Source organism: Lagopus leucura, unplaced genomic scaffold (assembly GCF_019238085.1).
Source record: "Lagopus leucura isolate 7727_CA_CO unplaced genomic scaffold, USGS_WTPT01 Super-Scaffold_1, whole genome shotgun sequence".
NCBI classification, from domain to species: Eukaryota; Metazoa; Chordata; class Aves; order Galliformes; family Phasianidae; genus Lagopus; species Lagopus leucura.
The window spans coordinates 1558495-1577261 of NW_024962250.1; the positions used below are offsets into that span (position 1 = coordinate 1558495).

Sequence of the window (18767 nt, forward strand, 5' to 3'; positions counted from 1 at the left end):
TCCTCTCACCTGAACATGAGAGGAAAGCATCTGTTGCCATAGTAAAGAAAATAAATTTTGTTAAAATAAGATGTAGGGCATACTTAAACAGTTGACACCACCATCTCCCTGTCTTCTCTCAGCATGGACGTATGGCCTGTATGTAGTACTTTTCTCCTAGGGAAGTCTGAAATACTCCAAGAATCTCAGTGGAAAAAGAGCTGAAGTGTGGTGGCTATCTGTCTGCAGATCTGGGGTCTTGTGGCTCACAAACTGTTTAATGGGCAATTTATATGCTCACTTTGCCACCTGGTATTTTTTCTGCTGGTTTATACTAGCTTTTATACTTCAGCATGAGTGAAGTTGCAGAAGAAAGGTAAAGTTAAGAAAATCCCTTCTTCTTGCAAACGCTGCAGTAGGTTGTGAAGTGGGAGTTTTACTGCAGTTATTTTACAGCCCTAATGCTGCTGTTAGCTTGCTGTTAGTTCACAGTACTGATTAAAAGCATTGTGCTTCCTTAGGCTACTGTAACATAACGTTTTGATCTTATAGTTTCTTGAGGATGATAGAAAATTGCATGTTATTACAAAGATTTCAAGCACTAAGTAAGCAACCAAACACGTTTGATTCTCCTCTGCATTGCAGCTGAAAGAGCTTTCCTTCTTTTGCTTTTACAGTTCCAGTATGGATGCACTTAGGATAGAAAAAGAGAAGTAACTCTTCAATTCTTAGGAATAGACAAATTACCCTTTGTTTTTTCATTTGATACTACCATGGAATGGAAACCATATAAACAAAATATTTATGTTTAGACTTAAAATATTTAGCCATTGAAGAAGAACTTGTGTTCTTAATCTGAAGATAATAGCAAAACACATCATGTAACACATCATGTAAGTTTTTGGCAGCATAGTTTTGCAGTATGTTCAACAAAACTTTTCTAAGCAGTGTTATTCATATAATGGCTTGGAAGAGACCTTAAAGATTTAATTCCAGCCCCCTGCCATGGGCAGGGCTGCAGCCCACCAGATGAGGCTGCCCAGGGCTCTGTCCAACCTGGCCTTGAACACCTCCAGGGATGGGGCATCCACAGCTTCTCTGGGCAAACTGTTCCAGCACCTCACCATTTTCTAAGTAGAAAATTTCCTTCTAACTTCCAGATTGCTTCTCTTTTAGTTCAGAGCCATTCCCCTTGTCCTGTCGCTATCAGACTGCATAAAAATTCAGTCTCTCTCATGCTTATAAGCGTGAGGAAGCATGGAAATACTGGAAGGCTGCATTGAGGTTTTACCAGAGCCTTCTCTATGCTGAACAATCCCAGCTCCCTCAGCTTTTCTTCATAGGAGATTTGTTCCAGCTCTTTAGTTGCATTTATGGCCCTCTTCTGGACTTACTTGCTCCAACAGCATTGTATCGTTCCTGTCCTTGGGACCCCAGGATGCCCGAGGTCCTTCTCTGGAGAGCTGCTCTCAAGATAGCCACAATCTGGGATTGCCCAATCCAGGTGTAGTAGTACCTTGTGCTTGTCCTTTCTGAACCTTGTTAGGTTCATGTGGGCCCACTTTTCAAGTCAGTTCAGGTCCCTGTAGGTGGCCTGACTTCCTTCTGTTGTCTGATGTCATCAGCAAACTTACTGAGGATGCACTCAGTCTCACTGTCTATGCCTTTGATAAAGGTATTGAAGAGCACTGGTCCCAAAACAGGCCCCTGGGACCATTGCTTGTGACCAGCCTCCACTTGGACATTGAGCTGTTGAGCACAGCCCTCTGATAGCAACCATCCAACCAGTTCTTCATCTGCCAAATAGTCTAGCCTTCAAATCCGTATCTCTGCAATTTAGTGGTAAGGATTTGTTACGGAACCGTATCAAAGGCTTTTCAGGATTCCAGGTAGATTCTTCAGGAGCTTGGTGCTCAGTCCTGTTGGTGTTACCTTTGATGGTTTATGGGTTTGTGCTGGAAACTGCATCACCCACATTGTTTGGGTTTTTTTAATGTGTTTTGTAGACACTCCTTTTACCCTTTTACATTAGCAGTCCAGCTTAATGTGCAGCCTCACAAACAATTGCATCACTGTAACTGAGGGAATGGTAAACAGAAGCATGGAAGTAAGTGGTTTGAGTAGGAACCTCTTGAAATTGGTCTGTGAAGCCAGCTTAGTGTAGGACGCAAACCGCCGTAAGCAGGGGAAGATTTGGTTAACCTGACTCTGTCTTTGGGCATTGGAATGTTTGAGCTCTTTACATTGCTTTTTTAATTCTTCTCAGCTCAGCTGGTATCTCTAAAATCATGAAAACTACTTCTCTACTTCTTGTCCAGCCGGATTTTCATCTGTTTTAATACACGGTAGTTTGTGTGAGAATTGAATTTCCTTGTTTCCTGATGTGGTGGATTTCCAATATGCTGAATGCTTTTCAGGACAATTCTGTTGATGTATTTCCAACTGTGGCTGCTGCATTTAGCAGCTGTTTTACAGTGCTAGCATCTGTATCCAGCACGAAATTCCCTGTAATATGTTGTTGGAGCTCAGGAAGCTCTTATTTCTTGGACTCTGCTTACAGCATTACTGGCTCCGATGTGCTGAAAGGCGAAGTAGTTAAATCTAATGGGTAGAATTTTCACATAATTTTTTTTTTTTTTGTCTCCAGGTGACACCGAAAGGACCAGGTCACATCAGTGTGTTTTTGTGTTTGACCAAGTGATGCTGAACATCAAATAAATAACCTTTGCCGTTCAGCTCTTCATAGTCCATTCTGAGAGGTCTGGTGCTGAGCAGAGGAGGTGAATTAGCTAGAAACACGCTAGTAAAATATTTTGACTGAAATATCACTAAGTAAAATTAGTAGTTCAAGCAAAACAAAAACCCACAAATAAGCCGCCGCCACCAAAACAAACAAGCAAGAACCAAAAAACCCCCATGTCCCTCAGTGATAAGTATAAACTAAAGCTACAGTTATATGAGGGTTTTAATTCTTCTGTGTTCAAAAAGAAGTTAGCCTGCTCTCATTTTCATACTTTTTTATTTTTTTTATACTAGATCAGAAAGATAATGAGTAAGGATCATTTTAAAGCTTTTAATAAGCACAAGGCAAGCTTCATAAAATTATGATCAGTTGTGATATGTAGGAATGGTGGAAACTTAGAGATCTGTATGTAGGTTTTTCATACAGACTTTGCTTCCTGCCTAAGACCCTTAAAATTCAGCCTGTAGTCGTTTATGTCATTTTGGGCCTGCATAAGCTATACCTGCTCTTGACTACTCTCAGTGTTTTGCACAGTTTTGTATTTAAGCAGATTAGAGACTTGGTCATGCTGGAAATTAAGCTAATGATTGTGAAGTGTCTTCCCTTCAGGAAGAAATCTTCTTCATGCCTTTGAATAGAAATATTTTATTGCTATTAACGTGATCTATGTTGATGGGCGTTCCTGCGCTATCTTAACTGGTACAAGTGTAAAGGTTAAGTTTTGAATCTTAGTAGCAGTGGCTTTTTCCTCTCCAGTCATGTTTGTATTATTGTGGCTCAGGACTCTCTTCAGCTCTGTAATTAGCAATGAAGGAAGTGTGCTGTCAACATTCTCCACGTTAGGAAAAACCTGTCCCTGCTTGGAAACTAAGACAATTCATGAAGATACATTGTTGTAACCTAAGTAAGAGTTGTAAATACTTTCCTAAGAGACAAATATTTTCATTTTTAACCCAGAAGGTGAATTTTCTTGGGTACTATTTCTACATGACAGTTGCATGTTCGTGTAATATGCTACAGTCTGTATTTACTGTAATATGATTTTGTTAGCAGAAACAGAAAAAGCAGTAACCTTTTGTAAATAGGATTTTTCTTCCCTTTCAGAGCAAACTTGATGACTACCAGGAACGAATGAACAAGGGAGAACGTCTAAATCAAGATCAACTGGTAAAAAGAAAAAAACAACTAGATCTCTCTTAATGTTTGGTGATGTTGGGGAGGGAAGGGATGAATTTCACTTTGGCTTGTTAAAAGCTAGATTTTTAAGACTTTAGTCTTGACCTCTGCTTCTTATTACTGAAATGACTGGAATTACTGAAATTACTGAAAAAATGACTGGAATTACTGAAATTACTGGAATGGACTGCCCAGGGAGGTGGTGGAATCACCGACCCTGGGGGTGTTCAAGGAAAGACTGGATGTTGCGTTGAGGGACATGGTTTAGTAGGAGCTATTGGGAATAGGTGAACGGTTGGACTGGGTGATCTTTTAGGTCTTTTCCAACCTTAGTGATTCTATGATTCTATGATTCTATTGCCTGGAAGATCTCGGTTTTTCTGTTCATAAGAAGCTGAAGGAATCTGTAGAGGAATTTGTCACAATGCTTTGTTACACTTGCTGAGGTTGGGTTGTGAGCAGGCTGTGGTGAAAAATGGCTTCTGTTGTAATCTAGTATTGTTGAAAGAGCTGAACAGTATCTTTGGGGTTCCCTGGACATCATTCTTTTCTTCTTAGAAAATGTGCCCAGGGAGAACTTTTAAGAGCTTAGTCACTTGATCACACTTACCTTAGAAATAAGCAGCCTAGTTAGAGGTTTTGCTTACACTGAGTTCTGCAGGGGAGCTGTGACTCGGTAAACTGGGTTTGCTATCTATAATGTCTATGTATGTGTGTGTATATCTCTATGTATCTGAAAAAAATGTTCAGGGTTTTTAAAGTAGGAGGTTGTAGAGCTCAGCTTAACAGCTGTTTTCCAGTTGTAATAAATATGAAGCAAGTATTAAATTCAGTTGTATTATGCAAACATGTGAATTGATATTAGAGATCGCTTGAGTCAGCAGTATTTTGTTGATGATTTTCAGCATGGAGAAGACTAAAAAAAATGTACTCAATAGCAGTTGTAGCTGGTCATGTTACAGAAATCAGTTACTCCCCTTGTTCCATCTTTTCAGTGTCAGCTAATCACTTTGGTTCTTCTTTGCCCATTAGTTGACTTGTGAAATATCATCAGTTGATGTATTTTTATTTTTTGAATGGCAATATTGTGAAAATAAGCCATGAGAAGTTTTCTGTTTGAGCAGGGAGAATAACTGAAATTTCACCTTCAGAAGAGAAACTCCAGAGTTAAATTTAATAAGGAGCAGAGTCTGACTACAGCACTTCAGAACCGTGAAATTGTGTTTGAGTAGAGAAATTCTGAAAGCTCACTGCATCTTTTGCTTCAGTAAATAGCTAAGGATGATGAATTTTGCAAATCAGCTAATAAGTTTCTTACTTGTATTGCAAACAGAAATAGCTGGAGATTTAAAAAACCAAAGCAGTTCATGTTCTTTGCTTTTCAAAGGAAGTAACATTTTCCTCTGGCTTGTTTGTTCCTACCAAGAACGTTTATATTCTTGAATTAATCTCAGCAGAAGCGTAATGTAATTTGACTCTGTCATTACTACAAAGTAAGGGAGTTAAGGTGTATGGATTGCTTTGGTGGTAGAAGATAAACTGCAAAACAGAATATAAAATACAAAAATCTGTGGACAGGGGAACATTACGCTATGTATACTGATTTGATTGCAATGCATTTATTCTCAGACCCTTATCTCAAGCAGGATTGACTTGTCAAATTATTCTTCTCCCATCCCCTTGGCCAGCCTGCCTGTTAGGTTTTTTTCCTCAGAAGCTGTCTAAAACTGGACATTAAACTAGTGTGTCATGCTACTCGGTGTGTCAGCATATTCATGCTTATGTTTCAGTGTACTTCCTAAGAAACAGCAGGCCCTAAAGACATACAAGTCCTGCACAAGTCCTTTCCATATTTTGGCCAGTGAGAGTTTAAAATTTAACGTTGCTGCAGTCTGTTTAGAGATGGTTACTTGTGCAGCTGTGTCTCACTTAGAAATTGAAAGTGCAGCAAGTAGATTTTTGGAAGCATGTATTTTGTTCTCTTTCTGATTGGTTGCTTTTTTTCTTTTTTTTTTTCTTCTTCTTTTTAAGGATGCAGTGTCAAAATACCAGGAAGTGACAAATAATCTGGAATTTGCTAAAGAACTGCAGAGGAGCTTTATGGCACTGAGCCAAGATGTAAGTAAAGTGGTCCAGTGTGGGCTTTCAGCTGCTGTTTGTGGCACTTGGGATTTAAATTGTCTTTCACCAACACTGGATGCAGCAGCCTCTATTACAGAAGGTGAAATGCTCATTATATGTATGTTTGATTACTTTCTCTTAATGTTGTACTAGCTTATGACACGTTTCCTCAAAACCACTCCTAGATGTCTTCTGAAGCACTGCCTGAAGATACAGGAACAAAAACATAGTGGTAATATCCTGACAGGAGAGACTTTTTAAGACACTGATCACTGGGCAGGCCTGTCATACAACACCATAGTCTGCTGCTTACTGCCATAAGTAATTCTTTCTTTCCTGAAAGAAAAGAGGGATTTCACAGGCCTGCTTCTCTGGCAAGTGGTTGAATGTTTTTATTTCCTTAAGTTACTGCAGCTTATCATGCTTCAGCAACTGAAAGTATTGCAGTTCCTTTTTCAAGATTTTTCCTGTCTTAGTAATTGCAAATACAATCAGAAACTACGATATGGGACAAGTTTCAAGACTAAAATATTTTTTGTAAATTATAAGATAACTGAATACTGCATAAAATAGAGTCTTTGAAACTGCTGCTATGTCTGGGTTGTAAAATGACAGTGTGATCAAGAATAAGTTCTAAAATTTCAAGAAGACAATTCCAGTTATATGAGCAGCTTTTCTCTTTTCACTCTCTTCAAAAGAGACAGTTCAGGCCTACTCAGTATCGTTTCAAGGAAGAATTAATGCAGGTGCAAACAGAAATCATAATGCATCCCACATGAATGGAAGATTGTACATGTAGGTAGAATTGATGAGTTACAGAAAGAGCAGTAACACTCTGTTAGAATTCATTAGGTCACCAATGTGAAACCAGTCTGCTGCATTAACAAGTGTGTTCAATTTAGGAACAAGCTGTGTGACAATTTCAAGGACAGTCAGCGCCCTGACATTGTAGGCTGCTTTCTATATTTTGGTTTGCTTGGAAGCATGTAAGCCAAGCCATTTTTTTTGCTTTTCTTGCATGAGGTTTCTGTGTATGTTCATGGAACGTTAGTAACAAAGGGCTTTCTTCCTCCAACAAGTACCTCCTGAAATGTTTCCTGGTCAGCTGAGTGCCAACAGAAAGAGAGACTCCAGGAACAAGAAGTTAATATCTTGCTTTACAGCTTGCTTGCAATTGTTTCAGATTAGAAACAATGTAGATGCTTCGGAGTAAGAGAGTTACTATTGCGAGTTATGTTTTTTGGAAAAGAAGGTTAAATTTTTGTGTACTTGGGATGAGAACAAGTTCAATTTTGGAGGCTAGAACAAAGAATAAAAATGAGAGAAATGTCCTGTGGGCTCAGACTAGTAAGGCATTTCAACCAGTGTTGTGACAGCAATTGTAGAAGATGTGATACAGATTACATAACAAAAATTATCCGTTCCTGCCAGCGTTCATCATCCTCAAACTGAGAATGCTGGAGTTGATTCCTTCCTGTTCCCTTTAGTATCTATGAACCTTTTATCTGAGAATTTGTTGTAATGCTGTTCTTAAACTTGCTGATAATAGTCTCCCCAGCCTTCATGGCAAAACATTCCACGAGCTCCCTCCCATGATTACTTTTATTTATCTGTTTTAAGTTGACCTCCAGCTGGTTCCAGCGAATGCCTTGTACTGACTGTAATGGGAAATGGTGGACGTTAGTGTTATCTGCTGACCTTTGTGGCCTTTAAAACAGAACAAAAAATCTGGATCACTTTTACACCTCCAGATTGTGAAGCCTGAACTTGGGCTGTAAATAGCTGTAATGCTTGTTTAAAAGGTACTTTGCTTTGTGCATTTGTTTACTTTCATCTAGATCAAAATCGTTTAGACGTTATGGAAGAATTCATAAAGGAAGCAGATAATATTAATCTGAGCTTGTTTCACACAGCTCCTAAACATCTGAAACTTTATACATTGGGGCTGCAGTTGCTTGACTGAACTACTTAGAAGTCATGCAGAGAAACACAGATTTCAGATAAGAATATAATCAAAATCCAATGTAGTGTAAGGTTTGTGGCCTTGATTCTAAAATTTGGCTTAATTTGCAGGCTTTTGACTTTGCTCGAAAGATAATTTTCATGCTTCACTGATATTCTGCTGTAACGTTAGATTGATAAGTAGTGAGTTGGCATCCATCTTTACTTACCAATAAAATACATTTCCAACCTGTTTTTTAAATCCCTTTTTGATTCTGAACAGATCCAGAAAACAATAAAGAAGACGGCTCGCAGGGAGCAGCTGATGCGAGAAGAGGCTGAGCAGAAGCGTTTAAAGACCGTGCTGGAGCTGCAGTTTATTTTGGACAAGCTGGGTGACGATGAAGTGCGCACTGACTTGAAACAAGGATCAAATGGAGTGCCAGTACTGACAGAGGAGGAACTGACAATGCTGGATGAATTCTACAAGCTAGTTTACCCTGAAAGAGACATGAACATGAGGTAGGCTTTTAGGAAAGTACTTTCCTATATAACTGTCATTTAGTTAATGATATTTATTTGCTTTGTGATTAAATTACCACAAGCTTAGTAAGAAATTAACCCTTATTAATTTTTAAGGTTGAATGAGCAGTATGAGCAAGCATCTGTTCACCTGTGGGACTTACTGGAAGGGAAGGAAAAACCTGTTTGTGGAACAACCTGTAAGTATAGTCTGTTTGAAAGAGCGCACTGAATTTGTGCTTGACCTAAATTACAGTGTCTGATGTAAAACAATTCTGATAGTTAAATGTCTTTCCAGCATTTTATAGTTACTGCTTGGACTGTATTGGAATAACTCACTGAAGTACAAACTGTGTGTACGGGATTTTTTTCGCTGACGGAGCATTGCTCAGTATTTAAGCGTAGTCCGTTCCTACTGTTTCAGCAGGATTTAACTGCTGTTGATGCTTTGTAGCAATTCTTTGTTTTCTGGAAACATTTGTATGGACCAGGAGCTTAGACAGCAACATGATCTAATATATAAACTGGCATGACCTTATTTAGTGTGATGTGTTACTCTCCCCTGTCCCTTCCTACAAAAACACTTCATTTTTATTTCTGACCTAATTTTAAACAATTAACTGTAAATTGATGCATGATTATTTGTTTTCTTGCATAAATGTCAATTTCCACAAATACTTAGCTTTTAACATTATAACGTTATATATTAAGAAAATGGCTTTGTTAGGCAGTTACCTATTTCTTTTGAAGTCTCTTAACTAGAAGGTTGGAGGGAAGATTGTCCTTAGTTAAAACTGCTTTTCTCATTTGCTTTTTAAAATTCCAATAATTGAAATTCTTGCTGTGCTGCAGCAATTTTAAGCTGTTGGAAGAGTTTTTGTTTGCAGTGATCTACCTTACTTTACTGAGGAATGATACACAGAATATTATAAATATTTTGGCTTTAATGAATAAGACTTTGCTTATTAGTGTCAGAACAGGAAACCTCAAACTTTACACAGTTAAAATGAAATCTTATGAGAAGATACCAGTTTTTTTTGTTTTGTGTTTGTTTTTTGTTTTTTTTTTTTTTTTTTTTGGTTTTTTTTTTTTTGGTTAATACAAATCTTTGAGACTTAAAGTTATTGTAAAACAAACAGTGTTGGATCACAGAGCCAGTAGATGTGTAGTGTTTCTTTTTGCGAGAGAAAATAAAGACAGAAGAAGTATGGGAGCAGTTTTTATGAGAGAGATGATGGTTGTGCCTTGGAAGCCTGGTCGTTTTTTTAGTGGATGTTAAGAAGTTAGGCTGGGTATTATATGGATATCAGGATGAACTTTTACTGATGTCATGGGCAATATTAATGCATTTCTGTGTTCTTCTATGTGTATTGATTCATACGGTGGTAATAATCACTTGCAGGGTATACATTGTGAATCTTCTGAGTCTGTTGCTTTGTTTTTTAATCTGTTTTTGGGGCCTAGATTGTAGGTGTTGCTGCCTTTCCAGTATGGCTGTAACAAATTTGTTCTAGGCTAAGATGCTGCTGCATTCATATGGGGCACTGAGTGCAATGAAGGCTTGTTCTTGTTTCACTTGCAAAGCCTGTTCTGAGTCACTTACCTCAAGGGAAGAATCTTTGTGATGATGGTACCCATGTAAATTAGTAATGACTGCAGTTTGAAAATTAACTTGTAGTAAGGTTTCTTAATTAGGAAAGAAGTGGGGTTGAAACTTCAGTGGGTTCCTAAAACTTTTCAGAGTCAAAACTAAGCAACCAGAGATTTTTGAAATAGTAGTAAAAGTATGCTTGAATTTGAAAACCTTACACTAATTTCAAAGTGTTTCATTACTCTTCTGAAGGGTGTTGCATATTCTTCTCTTTGCCCTTTCAGATTTTTGTCTGAATTAAAGCAGATAGTATGTTTATTGAATATGACCTAATAATACAGATGGTAGTTCTGTAACAGTAGTGTCTGTGGACAGGCAGCAATGTCTTCCTAGTGAAAGGGCAGTAAAATGTACTTGGGATCTTTGGGAAGAAAAGGAAATGTGTATGATAAGGATTAGAGTTAGAGTTCAGTGGCTGTTAATTTTTAACTTCTTTTCTCAGATAAAGCCCTAAAAGAGGTTGTTGAACGTATCCTTCAAACTAACTACTTTGATAGCACCCATAACCATCAGAACGGATTATGTGAGGAAGAAGAGGCAGCACCCACACCTGCAGTAGAAGACACTGTAGCAGAAGGTGGTAAGAATGTGAAGATCCACTGTTTTCTGTCATGTTTCTGCCGTACTGTCAAGTCTCTTTGGATTCATCAGACTAATTAAATTGCAAATGTGATTTTATGTACTGTGTGTTTTGAATAGAAATGTAATTACTGGATTATCAGCTATACAAACAGCTGGGCAATATATGTAAGGACAGTCAACCACTTGTTAGACCCTGTCCTGAGTCTGAGAAAAGAAGAACAGAGCAGTGTTTCAGAAGAGTTCTGTAAGGGTTACTCTTGCTAGCTACTGTTCTGGAAGGACCATAATCCCTTCTAACGATCACACTGTTAAATGTCCTCAGTTATGCATGAGGAAAGGCTGGCTATTGTAGCTGTGGAGCATCAGCTGAATGGAGAAACAAAGTCACTTGGTAGGATTTCTTTTTGAACACATCCTTCAGCATTTGTCCAGTATGTCACTTGCTGAAAGAACCACCAAAGCCAAAATGAAATGATTTAGAAGCAGTTTTATGCAGATGAGAATCATTTCCAACATCTTTCCTATTTTTTTTCCTGCTGAACTTACACTTTACAAACTCTCAGAGAGAACATTTTGTTTGCAGTATTGAAACTATCGAAGATCTAAGTACTAGCTGCTGTTCCATTTTGCTGTAATTCCATCACTTAGTCCCTTTTTTAGAAGGGAGAAGTGTTTGAAGTAGGATATGTTTACATGCAAGGAATTTGAAAATGTGGTTCCATACTTGAAGAAAAGATTCCTGCCTTTTTTTTGTTGTTGTTGTTGTTTTTGCCCTTTTGAATATGCTGTGGAGGGTAATAAATTTTGGAGGTAGCAGAATGTAATTCTTCATATTAAGAGTTTTACATGAGTTGTTATATTTTGTTTTGTTAATTATTTTCAAAACTTCAGAAATCTTTGGTAGTGCTTAGTTCTCTGTTCTGACATTATTTTCTTTCTTCTGAGAAAGATGTTTCTTATTTTATCTGCCTTTTATCATTAGGTTTGTTTCTGAGCCTAGCAGATACTTAACTATAGAAGTTATGTTAAGGCTCTAATTTTAGATCTAATCAGAATCCTATCTGCCTAAAGGTGTGTGATGAAGCAACTCTTTTTGTATAGCAGGCTTCTAATATTAGGTATTAACATAAGTCAAGTGTAAATGTGTGTCTGTTCGTTCTTACACCTAGCCCTTCTTCCTTCTACTGGCTATCTTCATGTCTTCAGAGTATGTCTTTGGTCTTGTAAATCTAGTCTGTAATGTCTTGTGGGTTGTTGTTTGTTTTCCTTCGCATAAATGGTCTGTTTTTCTCACAGAACCTGATCCAGCAGAAGAATTCACTGAACCTACTGAAGTTGAATCGACTGAGGTATTACTCACTAGAAAGATTGTCATTTTATGCAGCTTTAATGCCACTTACTTTTACTTTCATACCCTTTCTTATTTTTATTTTAGTATGTAAACAGACAATTCATGGCAGAGACTCAGTTCAGCAGTAGTGAGAAGGAACAGGTAGATGAGTGGACAGTTGAAACGGTTGAGGTAAGATCTTGTGTACTGCAGGTAAAATTGTAATCCCTGTTTCCGCTGACTCACAGTTCATGATGAGTTATAGTATTTCATCCTCTCTCCCTTAACGTGTATAAAAGTATATATTTAAATAGGCTTGAAATGACTACTCACTCTTCAATTGTATGTTTAGCTCAGGAGTAACTAAAATAAAAACAATGCAGCCTGGCTAAGTCTGTGGAGATCTTGCTTTGTTCAGTAGTGGCATGTGGGGAAAATGCAGGGTAAAGGTTGGGACTTCAAAAGACTTACAGTTTTTTTTGGAAGAGTTTTTTTGTTTGTTCTTCGAAGATGACTTTTGTGCCAATATAGAATGTGAGCGTATCTGCTTATCTGCTGACAGCTTGGAGTAGTTGTGTTCCATTGTGCAGCTCCATAAAGATCAAGCGGAAAAATAATAGCTCAGTTAATAGCTACTCCAAATTGCATATACATGTATTATAGCATTAAAATACACCTGTATGTACATTTCTGCTTTCAAGAAACACGGTACTTAATATGTTTAACTCACTGCTACTTGGCAGTTGAATGATTGTTTTGTGATTTTTCTGGTACATGCTGTTGGGATCATAGTTCAGTGATTTAGGCTCTAGACTCAGCTATGCGTAAGAGTTGGCTGTTCTGTTGTATGGAGATCTGTGTCCTTTATGCATTGAAGAATCACATGGGATCACTGAAATGGTTGGCATATTGGACCTTGGTTTGTACGCATCTGTTAGGACCAAATATCAGCAATGCCTTTCAGATGCTGAAGATGTACTTTTTGAGTCACCATAGTTTTCTGCAGCAGCAAATTCCAGAAGGTCACTTTTAAGGAAAATCTTCCTTAGTGCCTTTAGATTTTTGAAGTGTTGGAGTGGAATAAAGTATTCATCATCTCTTCAAATGATGAAAAAAAGAGGTGTTATTTTGACATAATCTATTCTGCCTGATTTTACACTGTATTAATGAAACTTACATCTAATGGTGTTGTAGACCAGAAAGATTTAATAATACTATAATAATAATACTACAATAATAATAGGATGGATGTGAGCCTCCTGTAACTAACTTGGCCACATATGTGGAAGATTTTAGTAGTACCTTCTCACACTCTTCCATTCTTGCACTTAAACATATTCTACAATACCACTGCTGTTGAATATGGTTCAAGAAACCTCTTGAAAACTAGAGAAATCTTTCAGAAAGAACCATTCTAGGGATGTCAGATTGTGGTATTCATAGGAGACACAGTAGTTTAATGTTGAAGCCTGATTGGCTTCAGTCTGTCTTGAGGCATAATCACATCTGTGTTTATACCAAGTGTGCAGTGTAGTTTAGAGGTTTTCTATAGCCCTTAAGGTAAGTAGTGTGGATAAAGACATGAGAGTATAGGAATTGTCATTGTGATTGAAACTTGGTGTGCTTCCTTGAGCTCTTCAAATATTAAGACTGTATTACACAGTAATAATAAACATCATAAATTTAATCTTTCTGTGGTATACTTTCCAGTTTGAGAGGTGACAATATCTGACATGATGGAAACCTTCCATAAGTTCTAAATTAAAGAATTTGTTTTTGAATTCTCAGAAGTTTACTTTTCTTTGGATGTCTTCTGGTGACAGTGGTTTTTTCGTTCTGTGATTTTTTTTTTTTTATTTTTTTTTTCCTTCTCCTCTCTTTTGCAATAAGTACCCAAATCTGTGTATTCTAATATGTAAGTTATTTGAGGTTTAAAATGTGGAATGTTGGGTGAAGGTGTGTGTATTGTGGGTAAATCTAGAAACTGTCCTGTAACTAACAAAAGAGATGTCGTTTTGAGTTGGTTTGTGGTCTCAATAAGCTTCTGTTCTTTCATCTCCTTTTGTCCTTTGTTGCCCCCCTTCATCACCTCAGTTAGTTCTGCCTACTGAATAGCTTGTCATAGAGTTTGATGAGTCAAACACTACTACACTATGGAGAAATTCAGTTTCTTGATGCTCTCTCTACCCTAGGATGAAGGGAGATAAGCGGCTGGGTGGTAATTTGCTTTTTTTTAATAATAGTGGTTCTTTTTAAATTAATGATGCCTATGTTTGAGTAGTTTTCATGCAGCAGACTGCGTTTAAATAGCTATTAACTTTAGAGCTACAGCCTGTATATTGGCAGCTTAATAAGCAAAATTTAATATATATTTTTAAAGTTCAGTTTATTAGGTTTGTCCGGCTGTTAGGCTTATAATAGGGTAAAGTACTTGGTAGTATTGGTAAGACTAAATGAACAGCTTCCTTTAATGGTATAAGATTTGAAAGAAGGTGGAAAATACTAAGTGTCTTCTGAAGTTATGGCTGCATTATTTATGAAAAAGTAAAACAGATAAAATTGTTCCTATTCTGTGTTTTTTATTATTGCAACAGCTGTTTTTTTCATGAAGATATTAAATGCTTTTGAGTGACTTGGACTATATAAATTGAGTGATAACATTTTCTAGTAGTAATTACATTGGTGGTGAGTAGCTGCTAGTTTTCCTCCTGGGTTCCATCTAGTCATCTGGTTGGCTTTTTTCCTTTTTCATTTTAAAGCTTTGTAATATGAAAAGACCGTGTATGTACTGTAGATAACATTTTCAAAAATACTTTTTTTCATTCATGGGGCTTTTTTTACTTGGCAGTAGCCCATAATTTGCAGTTGGGGGTTGATAGTGTAATAGACTGGAGCTGTCATGCTTGTTTTCCAGTGTTGACAGCCTTAGGATATACTTCCATGGGAATTCTCCAAAGAGTTTCTCGTTGTATGGCTAAAAGTAGAGAGCTCAGTACGAAGGGACTCGCAAAGAAGACTGCAGAGTTGTAGCTGGCTTTTACAGTTGTCAAAAGATTTCTTTTTTTTTAATCACAGGCTGTTAGGGGTTTGGTAAAGAGATGATCAACTGCAGTTTGACAGATGCTTACAAAAAGTGTGCAAAATGTAACCATGAGAACCATGCGTATCTGAGCAAGGGATGGTGGTGCTGGAAGATGTGTGAGATTTCTTTGAGAAGGTTTCAAAAAATAAATTCTGGGCTATGAGGGTGGATTGAGGAAGCTCAAGTTTAAAGTTCAGACCAGTGGTAATAGGACAGGTCTTGTGCCTCACCGTGACTGCTGCACAAAATGTCTTCTGAAAGTCTTGTGAGAATCCAGGTGTTTTAGGTAAATCTAATTATTTTGAATTTCTAGATGCATATATGTTAATTTAAATCCTGTTCTATCGTAAGTTTTAGCTTTGTTTGTATGTTTAGAAGATGATTATTAGTTAAACTCATGGGAGTAAAGAAGCAGTAGACAAGTTCTCGACGATATCTTCTAAAAGGATATTTGTTGATGTGAACGCAGATTGCAGATGGTGCTTCTGTATTATGGGAGTTACCTAGAAAGCAAAACTGGTCAGAAAAGCAGAACTGCTACAACTTGCGCACTTCAATCATCCTTGTAACAATCTGTTTTTAAACTACTTGATGATGGCTGTGTTTGCAGGCTCATACTCAGCTTTCCTGGTTGCTCTGTTATCTTCAGTATGGTGGTATTTGAAAGCTTCTAGCTGTTTGTCTTCTTTGTTTACATTTGACTGGTAAATGCTGTCTGCCGTCCTGTTTAAGGAAGTTGTTACCATTTTCAGTCTCTGAGCTTTCTTCACTGCTGGGAGTTGTACTGCTTCAGGGCTTCTCTTGCAGTGTTTCCACCAGATGATGCTGCCTGGTGTTCTCTGAGACCATAAATTAGATTAGCCAGGGTAATGCTTGAGAAAGACATAGGCATGGACTCGCAAGTTCAGACTCTGTTTGTTTACTAAAAAGGTATAAGAAAAGAATTGTGTTCCACGTGTCGATATTTCTGAATCTTGCTTTTCTCTGACTTTCTTTGTACTTCCAAGATAACTGATATTGTTAAATCCCGTGCTAAAAAATGCTTATCTATAATATTATAACAGTGCTAATGAATCTGTTTAATGAGGAATAGATGGAAAGCAAATAAGATGCCGTCTAGGCTTTCAAACCTTACAAATTGCACAGATTACTTCTGTTGGAGAATAACACTTTTCTTTAAGAACACTATAGTAACTGTGTCCATAGTGAATAAATGTTTCTTGTACTACTGACTTAACGTTTTATTAAGCTGAAATTTCAGTTAGTTGTTTGTTTCTTAACTAGGTTGTAAATTCACTGCAGCAACAAACACAAGCTACATCTCCTCCAGTTCCTGAACCTCATACACTCACTACTGTGGCTCAGGCAGATCCTCTTGTTAGAAGACAGAGAGTACAGGACCTCATGGCCCAGATGCAGGGTCCATATAACTTCATGCAGGTATGGTGAAGCTCCTGTGGTATTCACAAGCAAAAAAACAAAATAGCTCCTTCTGTCTGGCTTCTAGTTATTTGAAGAGCCTGGTGTAGGTTAACTGAAAAATACAATGGTCTTACCTTACAGTGCTGTATGGCAGTGTCTCAAAAGTCCCAAACCTGTGTTACTGTTGAAGTGCAATGAAAATGCTATTAAGCTTTTCATTTTTTGTCCTCAACAGAGAGGGTGAAAAGCTGTGGACATAGGAGTAGGTACTGTATTGTGCCTAAGTGAGACAGCTATAAAATAGCCTTTCTTTAAGCAAGCTTAAAATTTTGCATTATGAAATAATTCTGCCAAACTTTGGATAGTTTTTTGAAGGCTTTCTAAAACAAGAAGGTTTCCTGAAGTTTCTAGCATTTTAGACTCTAAAATTGTAACCAACTAGAAATGCATTGGGAATTAAGTGAACATATCAGGAAAAGCTTATCTTTTTACTCCATAAAGGAGGAGTAATCAACAAATGAGGCATACACGTAAGTTTGGAAGGTTTTTGGTTTGTGTTTTGTGTTTTTTTTCCTACAAAGTGAAAATGCTAATTTTGGGTAAAGAATAAAGAACCAGATCATCTCCTATTCTTCCTGCCTCCATTTGTTATTTTGTGAAATGAGCTCTGTTTATGTATGTGGGCTGAATTCTCATTTTGATAAATGCTTTTGGAGTTCTTAGTATCTTAATTTAAAATATATGGCAAAACTGGCTATTGCTTAACTGTGAGCCTAGGCTTCCTTTATTGTGACCTGGTCATTTCTGGAGTCTAAACACCGAATCTTTTAAAAATCCAATAAACTGGATTTAATTCTTGTATTACTGTTTGTGTTCCAAGGACTCCATGCTGGAGTTTGAGAACCAGACACTCGATCCTGCCATTGTATCTGCACAGCCCATGAATCCAGCACAGAATTTGGACATGCCGCAGATGGTCTGCCCTCCAGGTTTGTAATGGAAAATACTAAATATAAATATTGGGGAAGCCTGCGAGTCATCTATTAGAAATGTTTCAGTTACTGTTACGTTGAAGGGATCATCAGGAGTAGTGTAGCTGTATGTTCAAGGTGTGTTTCAAAGAAATCTGATTAACAGTACTTCTGAGGTGTACTGTTGATAGACTTTGGATCTTCACTTACTGCTAATGGGAACATATTAATTTTTTTTAATGGGTGAAATGTATTTTTGCTTCATCTTTTGGAAACTGCTGGGTTATTTTGAATGCCTGACGGGGAAAAAAATGTACTTTGTATGGAAAAGATAATTGGTAGTTTTGCCAAGCTAGGAGAATACTTATCTATTATGATGAGGTCTCAAATAACTGAATTAGATAAGACTGTAATGCTGTTCTTTAAAAGGCTTTAGTGTACCATGTAGTAAGTGAAATTACTTTATTGCAGTTCATACTGAGTCAAGACTTGCCCAGCCTAATCAAGTTCCTGTGCAACCAGAAGCTACACAGGTAAAATGTTCAGTAAATTGTATTTTGTAGTTAAAAAATTTAATTTAGTTTTGCTTAGTGTTGTGACAGGATATACGTAATTCCTTTCTATAGCAGAAACACAAAGCTGAAGTTCAGAGGTGGTCTTTGTTAAATGGTTATTATTTTATTTAGAGGAAGCACTGTTTGGAATACTGCTGTGTAGTCATTCTAATACATATAGTTTAAGATTTCTCTTCGTTTTCTTCAAGATGGATTAATAATTTGACATGTCAATTCTCGCCTAGTAGTTTTCTCTCCATGTTAAGCTGTGTCAAGTAGTATTTTTAATTTAGGTAAAAGCATGTGATTTTTTATTTGCTTATTTGCAACAGAAATGGCAAAGAACAGAATCACGGTCTGTATCTGTTCAAGTGACAATCAAACTAAAAGCAGATTTTATAGCTTAACTAAATAGGTTTTGGTTTTGTTTTTGACTTGTTCTATTAAGAATTCACCCCACTTGCTTGCTTGGATAATATTCAATACTGGAGGTAGAGAGTAGTGAGCTCCTGCATTTGCTGTTTAAGTAGGGTTGCTTGTTCCTGCAATGCATACATGATATATTCTCCTTCATGATGTGTCAGTTTCTTACTGAATGGTCTAGTGATAACAGAAGTAATGAATAAGAACTTCCTGATTTTCTGTTAGTATGTATGACATCTCTGGCATTAAGGCAGATATGTGTCCAGCTGA

At 37.2% G+C, this 18767-nt stretch overlaps 1 protein-coding gene across 5 annotated transcripts in view; it reads left to right on the forward strand.

Moving 5' to 3' along the window:
* The window catches only part of CAPRIN1 (cell cycle associated protein 1), a 34073-nt gene that overhangs the window by 6002 nt on the left and 9304 nt on the right, over nucleotides 1-18767 (forward strand). Inside the window, exons 1-11 of one of the 5 annotated variants that reach the window (XM_042870757.1) lie at nucleotides 2686-2759; nucleotides 3827-3889; nucleotides 5930-6016; nucleotides 8244-8482; nucleotides 8600-8682; nucleotides 10576-10713; nucleotides 12012-12064; nucleotides 12151-12237; nucleotides 16412-16567; nucleotides 17430-17538; nucleotides 17992-18053. In XM_042870757.1, coding sequence (XP_042726691.1) covers nucleotides 3854-3889; nucleotides 5930-6016; nucleotides 8244-8482; nucleotides 8600-8682; nucleotides 10576-10713; nucleotides 12012-12064; nucleotides 12151-12237; nucleotides 16412-16567; nucleotides 17430-17538; nucleotides 17992-18053 — 1050 coding nt within the window. In that variant the 5' untranslated portion in view covers nucleotides 2686-2759; nucleotides 3827-3853. Of the gene's footprint in view, nucleotides 1-2685; nucleotides 2760-3826; nucleotides 3890-5929; nucleotides 6017-8243; nucleotides 8483-8599; nucleotides 8683-10575; nucleotides 10714-12011; nucleotides 12065-12150; nucleotides 12238-16411; nucleotides 16568-17429; nucleotides 17539-17991; nucleotides 18054-18767 lie in introns of those variants that run through there. The other 4 variants (XM_042870715.1, XM_042870725.1, XM_042870735.1 and 1 more) reach the window with 4 other exon arrangements.